The sequence below is a fragment of the Halyomorpha halys genome, unplaced genomic scaffold (assembly GCF_000696795.3).
Source record: "Halyomorpha halys isolate HHAL.00 unplaced genomic scaffold, Hhal_1.1 Scaffold1051.1, whole genome shotgun sequence".
In the NCBI taxonomy this organism is placed as follows: Eukaryota; Metazoa; Arthropoda; class Insecta; order Hemiptera; family Pentatomidae; genus Halyomorpha; species Halyomorpha halys.
The window spans coordinates 398236-414753 of record NW_027108957.1 but is presented as its reverse complement, the minus strand read 5'-3'; the positions used below and the strand labels follow the sequence as shown (position 1 = coordinate 414753).

At 29.2% G+C, this 16518-nt stretch overlaps 1 protein-coding gene across 1 annotated transcript in view; it reads left to right on the top strand.

The window, feature by feature from the left end:
- Positions 1–16518, top strand: part of LOC106688092 (uncharacterized) — a gene marked incomplete in the record, with an annotated part of 90803 nt that overhangs the window by 54288 nt on the left and 19997 nt on the right. Inside the window, 4 exon segments of the mRNA XM_067047220.1 lie at positions 9418–9684; positions 10984–11882; positions 13024–13119; positions 14815–14918. Of these exon segments, the coding sequence (XP_066903321.1) occupies positions 9418–9684; positions 10984–11882; positions 13024–13119; positions 14815–14918 (1366 nt within the window).

Sequence of the window (16518 nt, the reverse complement as noted above, 5' to 3'; positions counted from 1 at the left end):
TTGTAGTACAATTGACAAAATAAAAGTTTTTTATTATTTTCAGTTAAAGGTACTCCATAGATAGTTATAGTGTCATTTCCGCTAAGTTTAAGTGGTATGAAGTCTAATAAATCAGATTTTAAGACTAATTCATATGAGACATATTTTTTATCCAATAGGTCCTGAAGGCATAAATAGCCAAAAACCATAAATAATTATGCATAGTTAATGGCAATTCATTCAAATGGTATTGAAAATTAAAAAAATCATTTTCTAATTCAATTTTTCACAATAATACTCTTAATTCTACAGAGAATGAAAAAAAGTCGGCAGAGCACTATCACTAAAATCATATTCCTTTTTTTTTTATGTAAAAAATGCTGAGACAATTTTAACTCGCTAACTTGATCTGAAGGGATTTAGAGGTGCAACAAAATTTCACCGAAATTCATCATGACCTCTAGGGTTCTATGATAATGTTCTGCCTAGAAAACAACCATTCATACCGAATTTCAGCTCATTTGATCCAAAGTGGGTTGGGATCGTTGGACATGTCTATATGTAGCAAAGTACAAGCATAATTACTAAATTATTACTTAAGATTAATTTTTTTTTTATTGACCAATGCACCACATTAATAAATATTTAATGCATAGCAGATCCCCACTCTTCCAGAGTGTTAAACATAACTATTTCTTTTCACCGATGCAATATTTATTACTGTTTTATTAGGTAATAATAATAATATAGGCTATATTGATAACACTAGTTGCCCTCTACAAACATCCATCCAGTAATGCCCGTCCAAATCTAAATATACCAGATCAGTCTTCACACAATACTCCCACCTACGTATAGGTTACCAATAAGTTCAGTGTTTATTAACATTTTAGGGATCCACTCATTACTTAGCCCCCCAGGCCTATCTTATTCGCCACAATTCTATAACCTAAATTATATTTACTATATTTTGAGGATGACCATTTATTTATTATTTCTGATTTAATACTAAATTATCTTCAGGTTTCAGTTTGATAAGAAATGATTATATTAGAGCTGTGCTTGCATTTCTAGTGTTAACATATTTTTTTAACTAGTTTTAATCAATTGAAATAAATACATTCCTATTCAAGTTGTGTTTACGACAGATTTTTTTGTTCAGTTTCAGGTAAGTTACTTTGCATTGAGATTCTATTCTTCAACACCGTAAGTAATAATGTTTTCTAATTAAATTCTCATTAATATTAATATGATAATACATTTTTAATAATAGTTGGTGTCTAATATATAAATAATGGTGCTAGAATATTAAGAAGCAGTTCAAACGTTACTTCTTATCTACAAGGATTTAAGTAGTAGTTAAAGTTTAAAGTAAAGAAAGGGGTTTGGTGAATAACTACTTTATTTTTAAAATGAGCGTGTAATGTAAATGATTGTAATATTCCTTTATAGTCTTTGAATATTAAATACTAATTGCGCTCTGCCATTTCACCTGCACTAAAGTTTTTATACCTTGAACAATAATACAAATTTCTGTGGAGAAATAAAAGAAGTTTTGACATGAACACAATATTATGTGTTATATATTTAATTATAAAATAACATTTTTTATCGATATAAAAATCTTTATTGGTACCTATATAAATAACAATTAACTTATAACTATTATTACATTACGAATTTAATTTTTTTAATTAATCTCATTCATTTACCTCTGTTCACTAATAATAGTATTATTTCAAATTGTGGAATAATTGAAAAGGTTGTTAGAGAAATGGATTCATAGGTCATAAGGCCTTTTTTTGGGGGGGGGGGAATGGCTTAATTGATTTCTTAAGATTTCAAAATAATCTTGTAAAAATTTCAGTGGTATATCTTTTGTCATTTAAATATTAGAACTGTGTTTCTATTGTCCGGAATAACAGTCCCTAATTTGTAAGGAAAATACAAAAAACTGGAACTGTTTTGTCAGAATTTCTTCAGATTCTTCCGGTATTTTTAAAGTTAATTACTGATAATATGAAATATTATAATAATTATTATTATTTATAAATTAAAACTATTGTCATTTATATCATTATATAAAACTAAATATCAATGTGTGGATAGAGAGGTTACTAACTAGTAGAGGAGAGCCCTGTGCTAACATAAGAGAAATTAAGTAGGGAAGACCAATTCTGTTGCCTGGGTCCCATAATACAAAGTGCCCGTAGAATGGATTCATTAATCAAAATAATAAAATATATAATATTTTATAATATGTAGTATCAAACAAAATATACAAATGAAGAAGAAAATTAAATAATTACAAATGATAATGCTAAGCAGCAGAAATGCTTAATTTCTTACTGTGGGGCAGCAATAGATTAATAAAAACCTAAAACGGGTAAACATAAAAGCTGAAGTTTAGAAGGAGAAGAGGAAGACTTATAAGATGGAAGGGGATTGACAAACGTTTACACAATGAACCGGCAGAGATGGAGGAACAAGATGAGAGTTTGATTGAGGAAATCTTCGTAGGGAAAAAATTCCTCATAATAATATTTTAAAAATAAATAATGTAAGTAGGATTAAAAGTATTGAAAGCACAATATTTAAAAATTGAAATTTTAAGTTTCTTTAAAGAACTGAAAGAAAATATATTAAAGAAAAGGAGATGAATTCGGGGAAAACTTAACACATCTTACTCTGGAAGTTCCTAAGATGATTTTTTACTTTGTTAAGTAATGCTGTAAAACAAGGTAACTAGTAAAGACCAGTATTCTGATATCTGGGGTCTGAAAAATAGATGGAATGGATTTTTGGGTTCATGCACAGTTCTGTCTCCCAGAATCTACCCAAAGCTACCATCAGGTTCAAAAGTACTTATGTTTAACTTTATTTGGAATAAATTTTGTAAATTAAAGGTATTAAAATGGAATCTGTCATAGTTACTTCACTTACTTGTTTCAGATTTTAGTAAAATTTCTCAGAGTTATTTAAAAAAAATAAATAAATCATTACTGTATCAACAATTGAAGAAAAGAGTGACTTCACTCAATTGGGCCTTTAAAAAAAATCTATTAGGATGTATGGGTTGCCATGAAGCACCTTCAAAGCATCTCTCATGAAGTTATCAACCATATTTGATTCTAATGATGTTCAAAAAGTTTTATTCTTAATAAAGAGGGAAATATCAAACTTCAAATGTTTCCAAATAACACTCCCTTTCTAGATGCCTAAAATAATCGTTTGTAACTCGTGCACAGAATGAGAAAGAAAACACTAGGCAAATCGATCAGATTCATGTCACCTTCCATTAGTTCTGAAGAATGAAGATGAAGCCCTTGGAAAGAGAGTTGATTTGTGTTGAGTTTGATTTTGGCTAAAACTTTGCATTGCCAAATATAGGAAAGCCGTCTATAAATGACTTTTTGAAGACATCTGTTTTTAACATAATCACCACAGTGACTCCCTTTTCTATATGTTTATTGAATTCAAAATAATAATAATAAAAAAAAGTGCTAATTCTGTAGCATTCTTCATTTTTAACTGATTAAAGAAATTGGTCCCAGACCCACCCTAATTTTTAGATCATTCTTTTATTTTGTTCATGGGTTGTCTAACTTTCTGGGAAAGATATAATTGATGACTTTCCTGTGAGAGGTCACTCATTTGGTCAATATAATCAAAACTTAGAAAGGAAGGGGGTATCGAAAGGATAGAACCATACCTTATAAATATAGTTCTCTGTAGAAAACATCATCCGAATATAGGCGCCTTCATGACTGATCCATCATCTTTGATTTGAGAACACCGATCCCAAAAAATAATTATAATAATAACCTTTGACAAAGGAGCTCAGTTTGATATTTAAAAAAACAAGTGTTACTCATAATTTTAAGTGATTAGCTCACTTTTTTTTTTTTTTTTGTATTTTTATTAATTATAAGCTCAGAAGTTAATATGCCATGGTTTAAGTTCATTTTTACCTTAAAAAAAGAAATCAAATGTGTTTTTAACAAAAAGGCACATGGACGTAAAGAGGTTCCATATATTTTTTGTTGTATTAATCATACATATTGATTATTAAATTTTTATATTTTAGTTTTCTTTTTGAATAGTTGTAGAATAAGGTCAATAGAAAGAAATTCAGAAAATGCTAATTGATGTACAAGTATAGAAAAGAATTCAGAATGCTAATCTCAAAACTACTATTTGCAGTCTGAACCCTTTTTCCAACCGCCTCCTTAATTAAATTTAATTGTAATCTTCTTTTCAGAACTTTTTTTTTTTTTAATTTTATTAAATACTTTTTCAGCATCATGATAGAAACATCTTGATTATATTTTATAAACTTATAAATTTGAATGTACATTTTTGTTAATAAGTGATTTTTTTTTTTTTTACAAATAATTGAGGTAGTGAAAGTTTTAACCATCACAGATATCATTCATAATTAAGCTTAATTGTGTTAGTTTATATTTACAGGTATTCAAACTACAAAATTACAAGCACTAATACTTTTTGTTTCATAAGGAGGGATTAGTGATATAATAATAAAAACCTAACGAACCCGCAGGTTCGATGCCGATACCACCAATCGCTCTCCACATACATCCTTCCAGTGATGCCAGGGATATAGGAGTTAAAAATTACATAAGCAGGAGTCATCATTACAAAAGTTTTCAAAATTATACCAAATAACAACAAACTACAAATGTACAGTATGTTTGCTTTCACTTTTATTTTTATTATTTTTTTTTTTGTAATATTTTGAGATAGTAGCATTCACTGGTGACACCCCTGGCTTACACTTGGGGTTTCCTGGATGCTGCGGTTTCCTCAATACATGGCCTGGTTTATAGAATATAGTAAGACCCTGAGTCCCCACCATTGACCAACATTTTTTTTTTTATTATTGAAATTAATAATGAAAATATCAAAATTACAACTTATTGTTATGTCTGTAGGGAATGGAAAATACCAAAACCTTTTGTTTTGGCTATAGAAGATTCAACACAGACCAATTTGAATCATTATGTTCTAGATTTGTCTATCTTAGGGTTATCAGCCAATCAGTCATACTTTATCTCTGGCTTAAGTATCTACTGTGTTAGTTCCAGGGTTTGATTTTGTCCACTATAGTCAAAACACCCAATTTTGTTCATCCTAGACAAAATAAATAAATACTAATCATCTGAACAATTAAAAAAAAAAGTCTTTTCTTCTTGATTAAAAACCAAAATAACCAATATTTTAGTGTTGATTTACTCAATTGTTTATTCCCAACCATACAATTTCAGTTTACAGTATACATCTACAGAATAGAACATAATATAAATAATCCAATAGGTAAGAAAATAGCACAATATAAAGTTCTTTAGTTATACAAATTTACAATTATCTTCTGTGTCTTCTGTTTCTTTTATTTTAAGATTTGGTATGTGTTTCTTTATAGCGAGTTTTGGTACCCTGTCCATTCCCAGTCGATTGTAATATTTAAAAAAATGAAAAATAGATTTTATTTTGTCCTTATAACAGTTTTGGGCAAAAAGTAATTGCAATAGTATTTGATTTTAATTAGTTATTACAATTAATTTGGCTCAGCTAGTAATTGTAATTGCAGACTACAATTACATTAATAGTGGATGGTTCATTAAGTAGTTAAAATTACAAATTAAAATTTCTTGTAATCATATTATCATTTTTAAGTAATAGTAATTATATTAAATTTAATTTTTGCCCAGCATTTTGAGGACTCGAGGATGTCTTATTCTAGCTCTCATAGTTAAGGGTACAATGTATTTATGATACTGTTGCTAATTGTTTAATGTTGATGAATAATTAAGTTATTCATCCACGCTAGGTACGGATAAATTTACTGACAATGATTATTGAAAGTGAGATTTAAAAAATTAATCTTCAATTATCAATAGTTCCATATTTCCTTTAAATAACAAATTGTTTTACGTTTATAGTTCATTTATTTTTATTTTTTAATAAATTTGAATTTAAGAGTTTCTAATTTTGTTATTTAAAAAAATCAACTATTAAACCTTAAGTTCTTAAATAAAGCCATTATTTCATGTTTTCCCTAAATAAAACTTAATCTCTACAATTAGTAAATTGTCCATGTCTCAAGTGTGATTGTAATTCTTCTGTCCAATTATTGATCTTTTCTTCTTGTATTTTTCACTTTTCGTTAGCAAAATGGTCGGCTCAGTAAAAACTAATGTCTATACCTTCTAGATGAGTTGTGTGGTGATCCATTGATCCTTTTGGCTCTTTGGCATGTTAAGTCAATTACCATTATAATACTGCTCTAGAAATTTAGTTGAGAAACAATAGTACACTATTTCTGTGTTGCATTCATGCATTATGTATGCATACATCTATAAGCCATGACAAAATCGTATAACAATAATTTTGTTTCTTATCCCAATTTAGTATATACTGCTCATATATGTATGGTACTTTCTGATAACTGATGGTCATTTTACCTTGGATTGTTTTTATTTTCCTCTTAGGATACCTACCTGTTCAATTCTCACTTTTTCAACTGAAATTTGAAAAAAACAAATATCTTTTTTGGAAATAATAATAGTACTAATAACCTCTCTGTTTCTATAGTTTTTAGTTACTAAATTGTCCATTTAGGTGATAAAGGACGCCATTTTGGTGATAAACACTCAGTGTGTGTGGACATGCGGCTGTATTGATGTGTATAGACAGTAAATAGATGCAGCAGCATCAGAAAATGAAAAAACTTTTTCATCACCAAATTATTGATTTATTATCTCAACTAACAATTTTTTATTTTAATAATGCTGCTGATATAAATTTACTTTGTAAATGAATCTAACTTACTTTGTTACATTTGTAGGCGAGTCCAACTTTATTTTTCACTTTTATCACTTCCTACCTTCCTGAATGAGCTGAATTTACTGCATTGTTTGTATAGTAGATTCAATGTAATGCACAAGTTGAAATGCATACACCATAGACTTTCAAAAATCTTGAATTACTCCTTTTAGTATGGTAGGGCAATACAAGTTGAAACATGCACCATATATTTGTCAAAATGTGTTGTATTCTTCTCTTTTACTATAGTGGGGATGCACAAATTGAAACATGCACAATCGCTATGATCTTGTCAAAACTTGTCGCATTAATCCTTTTTACTGTTGTGGGGGTGCAAGAGTTGAAACATACTCCATGGGCTTGTCAATACTTGTTATATTACATCCTTTTTAGATCTTGTGGGAACCCTAGATCATTTAGGTTAAAACTACTCTTTAATCCCATACATCCAAGGCATGTATAGTCAGTATCTTTATTTTATTTTTCTTTATAATAAATATAAATTTTCTTTTTTGTGTAAGAGAATTATTATTATTGACAGATAGATTCATAAACTGTGTAGTTTATAAGCCTCTGCCCATTTATGCTTATGTTAAATGAAGAACTTAGTTGTTGTTTCTCATCTTAATAATGATTGTTCTAAATCTTAATTACGATTATTCAATTTATTCACCTATTACTAATATAGGTCTTATTTTATTTTTCTTAAACCGGTGATATTATATCCAATATTAGATTTATTGATGTACAATCACTTGTAATATTTGTATAAATATATATTATATTAAATGATATGAGACAAAAAAAGTAATAATAATAAATTTTCATTTCATAAGATTAATATATACAAACAGACCACTGGGATCACTTAATATGGAAGTGGGTTAATTGGGTGGTTGTTAACACTACTATGAATATGCATGTTATAGAAGGAATTGAATACTCTTGTGTCCCTGTCTCATAAACAATTATAATTATACTATTAAATATATTTCTATTGTCTTGATAATATATTTCAAAACTTGTGCTTTTATATTAAAAATGTATCATAAATCCTTACAAAAAAATAAATAAAATATCACTCTCATAGCTTCAAAGGGTGAATGGTTAGTAACTGTGATTGTATTGATCATTTCTGCTGCTTTGTGGAATGGCTTTAAAAATTAAAATTATGATTTATTTGATTATCAATATTAACAAGATGGTTTCTTAATTTTTTCTAATTTCTTTCTTTATGAGCTATTTATCTGCCTTCATTCTTCAAATCTTTTATTTTTAAAAATTAATTTTAAGGTAATAAATATATTTTTCACATCAACGTTTCGGACCTACTCCTCAGTTATTTATTCTCTCATTATTATAATTGGATCTTGTGTTTTTCCCTTCATAATTTATTTTTTCTCATCAATACCCTTGAACTGTTTGTTTAATGGTCACCCAATAAAATTTGTTTTGACAATTCCTTGAATTGAAATTTTATCATCTTTTATAATTTTTAATAATTGATTTTTGTTGATGTGTTGTCCTTTTCTGAAACATCAAGGTGAAGAATAAATTATTAATTAATGATTTATTATATTGATTGTTTGAGAGTGGTTTATTTTCTTATTAACTCAAACAACAATTGATCCACTTTTACTCTCAACTATTTATTTAAAAATATCTCCAATGTTTCGGCCCTTTAGACCATTCTCAAGGAGACAACCTATAAAATTTGTTTTCATATTATTGACCTCACACAATACTAATTGTAAATAAATTAAACCTAGTCTTAAAGTGATATCGGAGTCCTAACCTATTGAAGGTAAGTTTTGTTGTTCAAGTTCTTATAAGGTATAATTGAAATTTTAAAATTTGTAAGTGAATAATCAATTTAAAAATAGTTTTTGAAACTGTTGTGATATTATTTTAATATTTATTTTATTTTAAAGATATGACATGAGCTATTAGCCTGCAAAAGAGACTTTTTAAAGGATATATGACATTAATTATTAAGGAGTATTAAAAAAACATTAGTATTGTGTGAGGAAATAATGTAATAATAATATGAAAACAAATTTTTTAGGTTGTCTCCTTCAGAATGGCCTAAGGGCCGAAATGTTAGAGATGTTTTAGATAGTTGAGTGTAAAAGTGGATCAAATGTTGTTTGTGTTAATAAACTATTAATGTTAAATTAGTAATAAAGCGAAAGATTTTGAAGTATGAAGATAGCTAACTAACTCAGAATGAAATCATTATAAATTAGTGTCGAAATTTCTTCGAAAAAGAAAATGACTTTTAATAGTTACTTAATTTTTTTTTTCTTTTGACCTGTCATCTTGATCTGTTAAAACTTTTCAGAATAATTTTAAACGATATTTCTATTCTCAGCATAGTTTGAATTTAAGAAAAGTTGTAATTGAATAAAGAGTTTTAAAAACTTAATTTGAAAGTGTAGGGTTAAGATGGTACTATTATCCATTATTTTTGTTTGAGCAAATATTATTTCATTTGAAGAAGAAAAAAGATTAATCAACCACACTGTATTAGTTGCTTTAGTTTTCCATATTGAATTATTTATAACCCATATTATTCAATATGCATTATGTTTGCAGGTGTTCGAATTAAGGAAGAAAGGCCAGATGAGGCTGAGATTCAAGAACTTGCTGCTAGAATGGTTGAGGCGAACAAAGCCAAGATGGCGGCTCAAGCTGCTGCCGCAGCCAATCCGCCACCGAAACCTAGATGTTATCCAAGTCAAGGTATCCTGGGCTACACATCATCATCCCCACGGCCTAATAGCAGGAATACACCCACCTCACCATCTCCTTCCTCCACTCCTGATAAGGAGAAGGCTCCGATGGATCTTTGCAGCCAAAAAGGTATTTTTTCTTTTTAAAATTCCTATTAACATTTATTTTTACTTCAGTATATACCTCTAGATTTGAATAAAATGTTTGGTTATCCTCATAATTTATTATATCTTTTACTTATGTTTATTTATTAAATTAATTACAAAAATTGTATTCTCTTAATGTGCTGAGTGCCATGAAAAGGGACAGCCTTCTGTTACTATTATGAAGTATAGTAAAAAAAAAAAAGGAAGTGAGTGCTCAGTAATAAGGAACTTTGTTAATAACTCCAAGGACCTGGGTTCGAATCTGGCTATGGCAGATAATTATTTATTCTGTTACTGTAGCTATGAGTCAACCCTGTGATTTCTGGAGCCCTCCAATCCTGCCTCTGTAAAGAGGCAGTATCCTTAACGAAAAATCTAACAGTTGATCTTAATCTTGAAAAAATCAACTCCTTGTATAACAGTCGCTCTAAAAACAGTACTTGCTTACTAAATACTGAACCTCCGACCCTTCATGGGTTGTAGTGGTACAGATTATTAATAATTATTGTAAAAATAAGAAAATAGTCTTCAATGCCTAATTTCTAGTTTACATTACTTTGATTTTTGGCAGTCCTGAGACCAAAGACTGTTTTACTCGCAATTAGTAAATGTTTTAGAAATAAATTAAGCCTGCCTTTCATCTAGAGATTGTGGAGTGGGGTGGCTGGGAAAGATTCATTCCTATTATGTTTTATATGTAGAGAGAATATTTAAATAGTAAAATGAAATTTGTATTGCATTAATATAAAAGTGTTTAGATTTATTAGTAATTGTTAGGTTTGGAGGCGATGTTCACCTTCATTTGGGACCTCTGGGATAAAATTTCAAACTTTTGAGTTGGGTCAAAAAAAAATTTTTTTTTTTTTAAATTTTTATAAGTTATGGTTAAAAAATATTAACATCATAAATTGTGACATGAATCTCTGATTTTTTATTGTCCACCCACCACCCAATCCTGTGTAAGTTTTGATGAGATTTTCAAGACAAACCTATTTGTTAATTAAACATTGTTAATTTTTTATAGCTATAAGAATGTCTAGTATTTATTAGGTCTGATTGGTATCGGAGAAAAAAAAAAAAAAAATTGAAAATTGCAAGGAAATTCTGATATGCCCGATTTGCAAAATCATTGTAGATGATCCAAATTGGTCCTGAAATACTTATTTATATTGCCTAGGCATTCGATGGCCAGGTAACATTAATTAAGAAAATTTGCTCTGATGATAGAAGTGAATAAATTTGTATGTATACATATTTAGATTTGTTAAAATTGTGTTTTCAGGAAAATTTGGTTGGATAATGCTTGGAGAAGAACACTTACCCTATATCCAACGTGCAGATGAAAAGTATTGTGCTGTGCGTATGGTCGAAATGAAACTTCTTGTTAAGTATCTCAGTTACCTTAATGCTGATATTTATTCGTGTACATGTATTCGAAGTTTTTTTATTACTGAAAGTGAAGCAAGACTTTTAACAGAAATAAATATTAAACATTGCGAGGCAAGGTTCGGAAGAGAACAGTTTACCACAAAAGACTTAGTAGTGCGGTTAGAAGACGCGAGTGAGTTTTATAATTTTCTCGAATTGTGTTATACAAAACTTATGAATCCCCTTAGTCCGATAAACACAAGGTGTGGTTTTGTCCGTATAAACAATGATTCGGTTGTTCCTTATACAGTTAAAAACGATGACAGATATGTACCTCTGTTCTATTTCGAAGGTGAAACAGAGACATTAAAGAAAAGATCTACGACTCTCGGTGCTTGGGATCTCGCCTACTTAAAATTTTGTTGTAAAGTTCAAGGAATAAGAAGTGAACTTTTTGCCAATGATTCTTGTCAGGTGATCAGTTTAGCTGATATCAAAGCCTACTTTCCACCGGGGACGAAGTTTGATGAATATTGGCCTCCGAAAATCGTCGACTCCAATCTTCTGGTTCAAAATAAACCAGGAAGGGGTGGAGTGGCAGCTAGTGTCAGTACATCATGGATCAAGGTACCCCACGGTTCAACACCTCCTGCTAATCCAGTTGTGGAGACTAGTCGTCTGCCTGCAGCTAACCCAGTTAGTAATGGATGGTCTCCCGCCATGTTGGCCTCACCTCAACGGTATCAGTCCTCTCCTATGCCTGTTTCTACTCAGCAGCAGAGGGTTCCTACAAATCAGATGTGCTATAGTAATGTGAGTACAAATTAAATTATATTAGTCTTCTATTTATTTTTAGTGTAGATGTAGTCTATTGTAGATTTAATATGGAGATAAGTTGGTTGGTACTGGGTTGAACTTAATTTGTGAAACTTCTATTCATGTTTCCTTGATTAAGGGTTAACATTTAGGCCAAAATGTTGGCATCCAATAAAAAACAAGATTTACTTATTAGTGTACTCTTCGCTAACTCAAACCTCAACCAATTTCTTACCAATTAACTTTTAACTTATTGTGAAATTATTTCAGTACCCTATGTTGAATTTTAAAGAGCTAGTGTGTGCAAACAGTGTTTGATGATCTTTTTTTCATATAAAATATATTTTTTTTTGAAAACCACATCAGTTGTTATATGAGTTTTTATTTTCATAGCTACAGCTTTATTTTATATTCATTTACTTGTTTTAATAAATTAAATGTATCTAAGACAGCGAGAAAATATTAAAGCTTTTACTTATAATAATGTTGTATCAACAGTGAAGAAATATATTCATGACTTTTTATTATTTTTTGCTTTCGCTTACCTATTTATGAAATATGTAGTATGTGGAAGTGAAGTATAGTGATTGTAAAAATTTCAAATCAGAGTTTTCAATGGAAGAACACCTTTTAACCAGTGTCGCAAAATGGTCTGGAAGTGTTAGTATGTGAACCTAGTTCATAAATGAAGTTTTATAAGACTGAAATTATATAGAGATATTTCCTTAAACGACTTTACCAGTGTTCTATGTGCAAAATTGAATATGATTTATCTGCAGTCCTAGCTCATAACTAGGTTTTTCAATGTGGCCTTGATCCTTATAAATTGAAAACAAATCTCTCTTCTAAACACTATCATAATAATTTTAAATACTACCAATTATTTGAGCTTAATATTGTTCACATTATTTTAGTAGGAATAATTTATATATATACACTTTAGGCAAAGCCTCTATATCAAAATAAATGTAGAATGATGATTATTATTAAATAATTAATCACCTATTTTTATTCAAAAATTGTCAATTTCTCCTAATAGTAGTTATTCATTGCATTGCATTTCACAGTATTTTTATTTCCTTTTGTGAATGCAACGATATACCTTGGACTTAGCCAACATCTTGTTTATTATTTTCAGGTAACCTCGACTGCTAATACTAGCGTGAATCGTTCACCGTACATGCCTAGAGTTGTTCCACCTAACGTTAATCCATACTATCCAACAGTTAGTCATGTGAGTTCATTTATTTGCCTGTGTAATACTGTTATCATGTGTGTGTGATGCAATTTTACTTTGTCCTTATTTTACTTTGTAACTTATTGCTTTGCAGTGTAACATAATTTTCATTGTACTCTTTTTACTAAGTATTTTACTTCTTGACCTCTACTAAATTATGGGGTTTTGGTCATAACTTCTATGTTAAATATGTTAACTGGTAATATAAAAATATAGAAAAACCTTTGTTATAAAACAGTGCATAATGGGTCTAGTCAATAGTGCGAGTTTCCTGTGAATGAATCTTGGTCTATTCTTGTTGAAGTTATATTCAAGTGTTCGGTGTATTGTTCTGTGTCGAGTTTAGTGGTGACAAATCGAGTGACCTGTAATAAAGTTAAGAGAGTATAAAATCAGTGATTAATCATTACAAGATCTTGCAGTATCCAGGATTTAATCTTAGTAAAGAAGAAACTGCAGGTAATTAATGTATATGAAACAATTATAAGCTAATAATAGATCAGATTGGTCAGCTAGAATTACTTTGTTTCCTTTTTTTTTCCCAATAAAATATTCGTTTTTTCGACATAGCAACTTATGAGAAAACAAACTTCATACATCTTTTATTCATGAAGTGGATGACATTTTAGATTTAACATTATCACTTTTCGATTCCAATAACTTGTATCCGACTATGCAGTGCAGTTAGGAAACTGGAAGTATTGGGTCATTTTGTATGAAATGTCAGTTTTCACAGGAAATGATATTTAGTAAAACAGAAAAGAAGTAGTGTAGAAGTAAAAGAAGAAATGAATTATTCCTGGCATTGACCACCACATAGAATCCAATATTTTTTTTTTGTCGTGCAATCCTACTTATGCTTACAATCCTACAACATTAACTTAGTAAGCAACCTAAGTCCACTAATCCCACTTTGAATTTCTGAAATTATATGAATACTTAAATTATATTAAATACTTCACACATGCATTAATTATACATGTATGATGAGAATTTATAATTTGATGGAATATATTTTATTAGCAATTAGATGGGTAGTCTAATACTAGGAATTGGATTAGATAATGGGCAATGTGATGTCCGAAATGTCTATATTGAGAAGAAGTTGCTATATTGATGAAATGACCCTTAGCATATGTATCAGTTTAAATTTTAATTATTTTATTTGTCTATGTAATTATCTATGATTATTAATTTTACTTTTGGAGATGAGGAGCAATGCTCTGAAATGTAAACCAATAAGAAATTTAATCTTTTCATTTATATGGATTATATCAAGTGAAAACTGAATTTTCATTATTGAAATTCATCAAGTGAAACACATTGAATCAATATTTTCTTGTTTTCAGTTAATTGTTTTATCCAGTCTAAAATGTTAAAAATATTAATCTCCAAAGAATATAAAAATCTGCTTATAAAAAATATAATTACTATTTCCATAACATTTAAAAAAAAAAAGTTTAGATCATGAAATATCTCAAAACTTCAATTATCGACTTAGTCTATTTCACTTGTAAACCAATGATATAAATCATATAAAACATTGCACATGAGTTTGTGTCATTACAAACTGTAAAAACTATTTTAAAAAATTATTATCTTAATAATTTATTATTAATTTAAGTATATTATTTTAAGATATTTATTTCATTTTTAATTAATTGATTTTAATTAATATTTTTTTGTGAATAGACCAGCGGGCACAACGCTATGAGCCTCGGTTCTTCGCAGTCTTCGCAAGTTGTTCCTCAGGCCTCTTCCTTAGCCAGGGCAACTTCTGCAAATCATTCAGTATCGTAAGTATTTATGTGCTACATTCATAGTTGTTTAGCGTAATTTGATTTCTTAAATACTATTTCCTCTTTATTTATTATAAAGTGTAAAATAATTACTTTAGAATAATTTATTTTATTCTATTCTAAGAAACCAGGTGAGTTTGTTTTGATTTTTTTTTTTTTTTTTTAAGCAGTATTATCTACACTCAAATATTTGAAAATAATCCTTACCTGGAATGACATTCTTCCTTCTTTAAAGGCTATGTATTTTATTAAACAGCCACATTATGGTATTTTAGTTCTAAAAACTGTTGTTTTGTATTCAGCCCGATTTATGATGTTTTTAAACAAATTTGATTATTAAATTTATTGATAGAGCATTAATGAGGTCCTGTTTCACAAGACTGTTAAGTATTTTGTTTGTTTGTCATGTGTTGCCATTATAAACAGGTTCAGTTTTCTTCAAATTTGGCACCAATGTTTCTTAAAGTTAAGACATTCTAGTTAGTCTATTATGCGATTGCGACCAAATACATGGTTTAATGTTTCTTGAAGTCAGGAAAAATAAGTATGTTCTGTCTGTCTGTCATGCTATTTTGACCAAACTCTACCAGTTATTTTCAAATGTGGCACAAAGGTTTCTTAAAGTCAGGAAAACCAACATATGAACATTACATCTTTCTGGTATGCAATCACTGCCGAACAAGTGGTGCTATTTTCTTCAAATTTTCCAAATGTTCCTCTAAGTCAGGAAAAATGACGTTTGTATAAAATTTTTGGTTTACAGTATCAGCGTTTAGTCCGTCCTTTCATATGGGTTAGCACTTTATTGCAACCAAACACGTCCTTAAAGGAGCTAAAAATTAATGTTTATATTTTATATCATGCCTTTCCCATTGTTCACTTTATCATGTAAATCGTATTAAAAATTGGTACTTTAGTACTTTTGATCTTGGTTATTATCTCTTAATTTTGATCTACTATGGTGCGTATTTTAACAGTCTTTTATTTGTGAATTTTCTTAATTATCATGAAAATTTCAATTTTTTGTTTTGTTATCATTATTGAGCTTCTTTCATAATACATCCAAACAAGAAAATCCGCATGAACTACAGCTAAGGAAGCTGATAAAGAAAAGGGGATTTGAAACTGCATGAGAAATAGTCCAATTGGTATCTGCAGAACAAGAGAGATCAGATTCTACACCCAAATGATCTTGATGGTCTTAGCATGGTCATTGAGTAGAGCATATGATGTTACACCAATCAAAGTTGTTCAATTTTTTTCAAATTTGACCCAAATATTCCTTGAAGTCAGATAAAAGAACATATGTGTAGGATTTTTTTTTATTTATGTTTTGGAATTTTTATGTTCTTCTGTCTGTTTATTAGGATTGTACGGCCTAATGCGTTATTCTAAAAAGGGTTTATAAGTTAGTTAATAAACCCAGATAGATGGTTATTAAACCAGTTTTTAACAGGTCACACAGTTGTCATGCCTATTCCAATTCACTTTTCAGTTCCAAAACTGATGCTTTTGATCTTTCATCAAGAAAGGATCGTTCATCCCCTGAAAGTCTTTGATCCCCATCATTCTCCAAGTATTGTATACTTGAAAATCA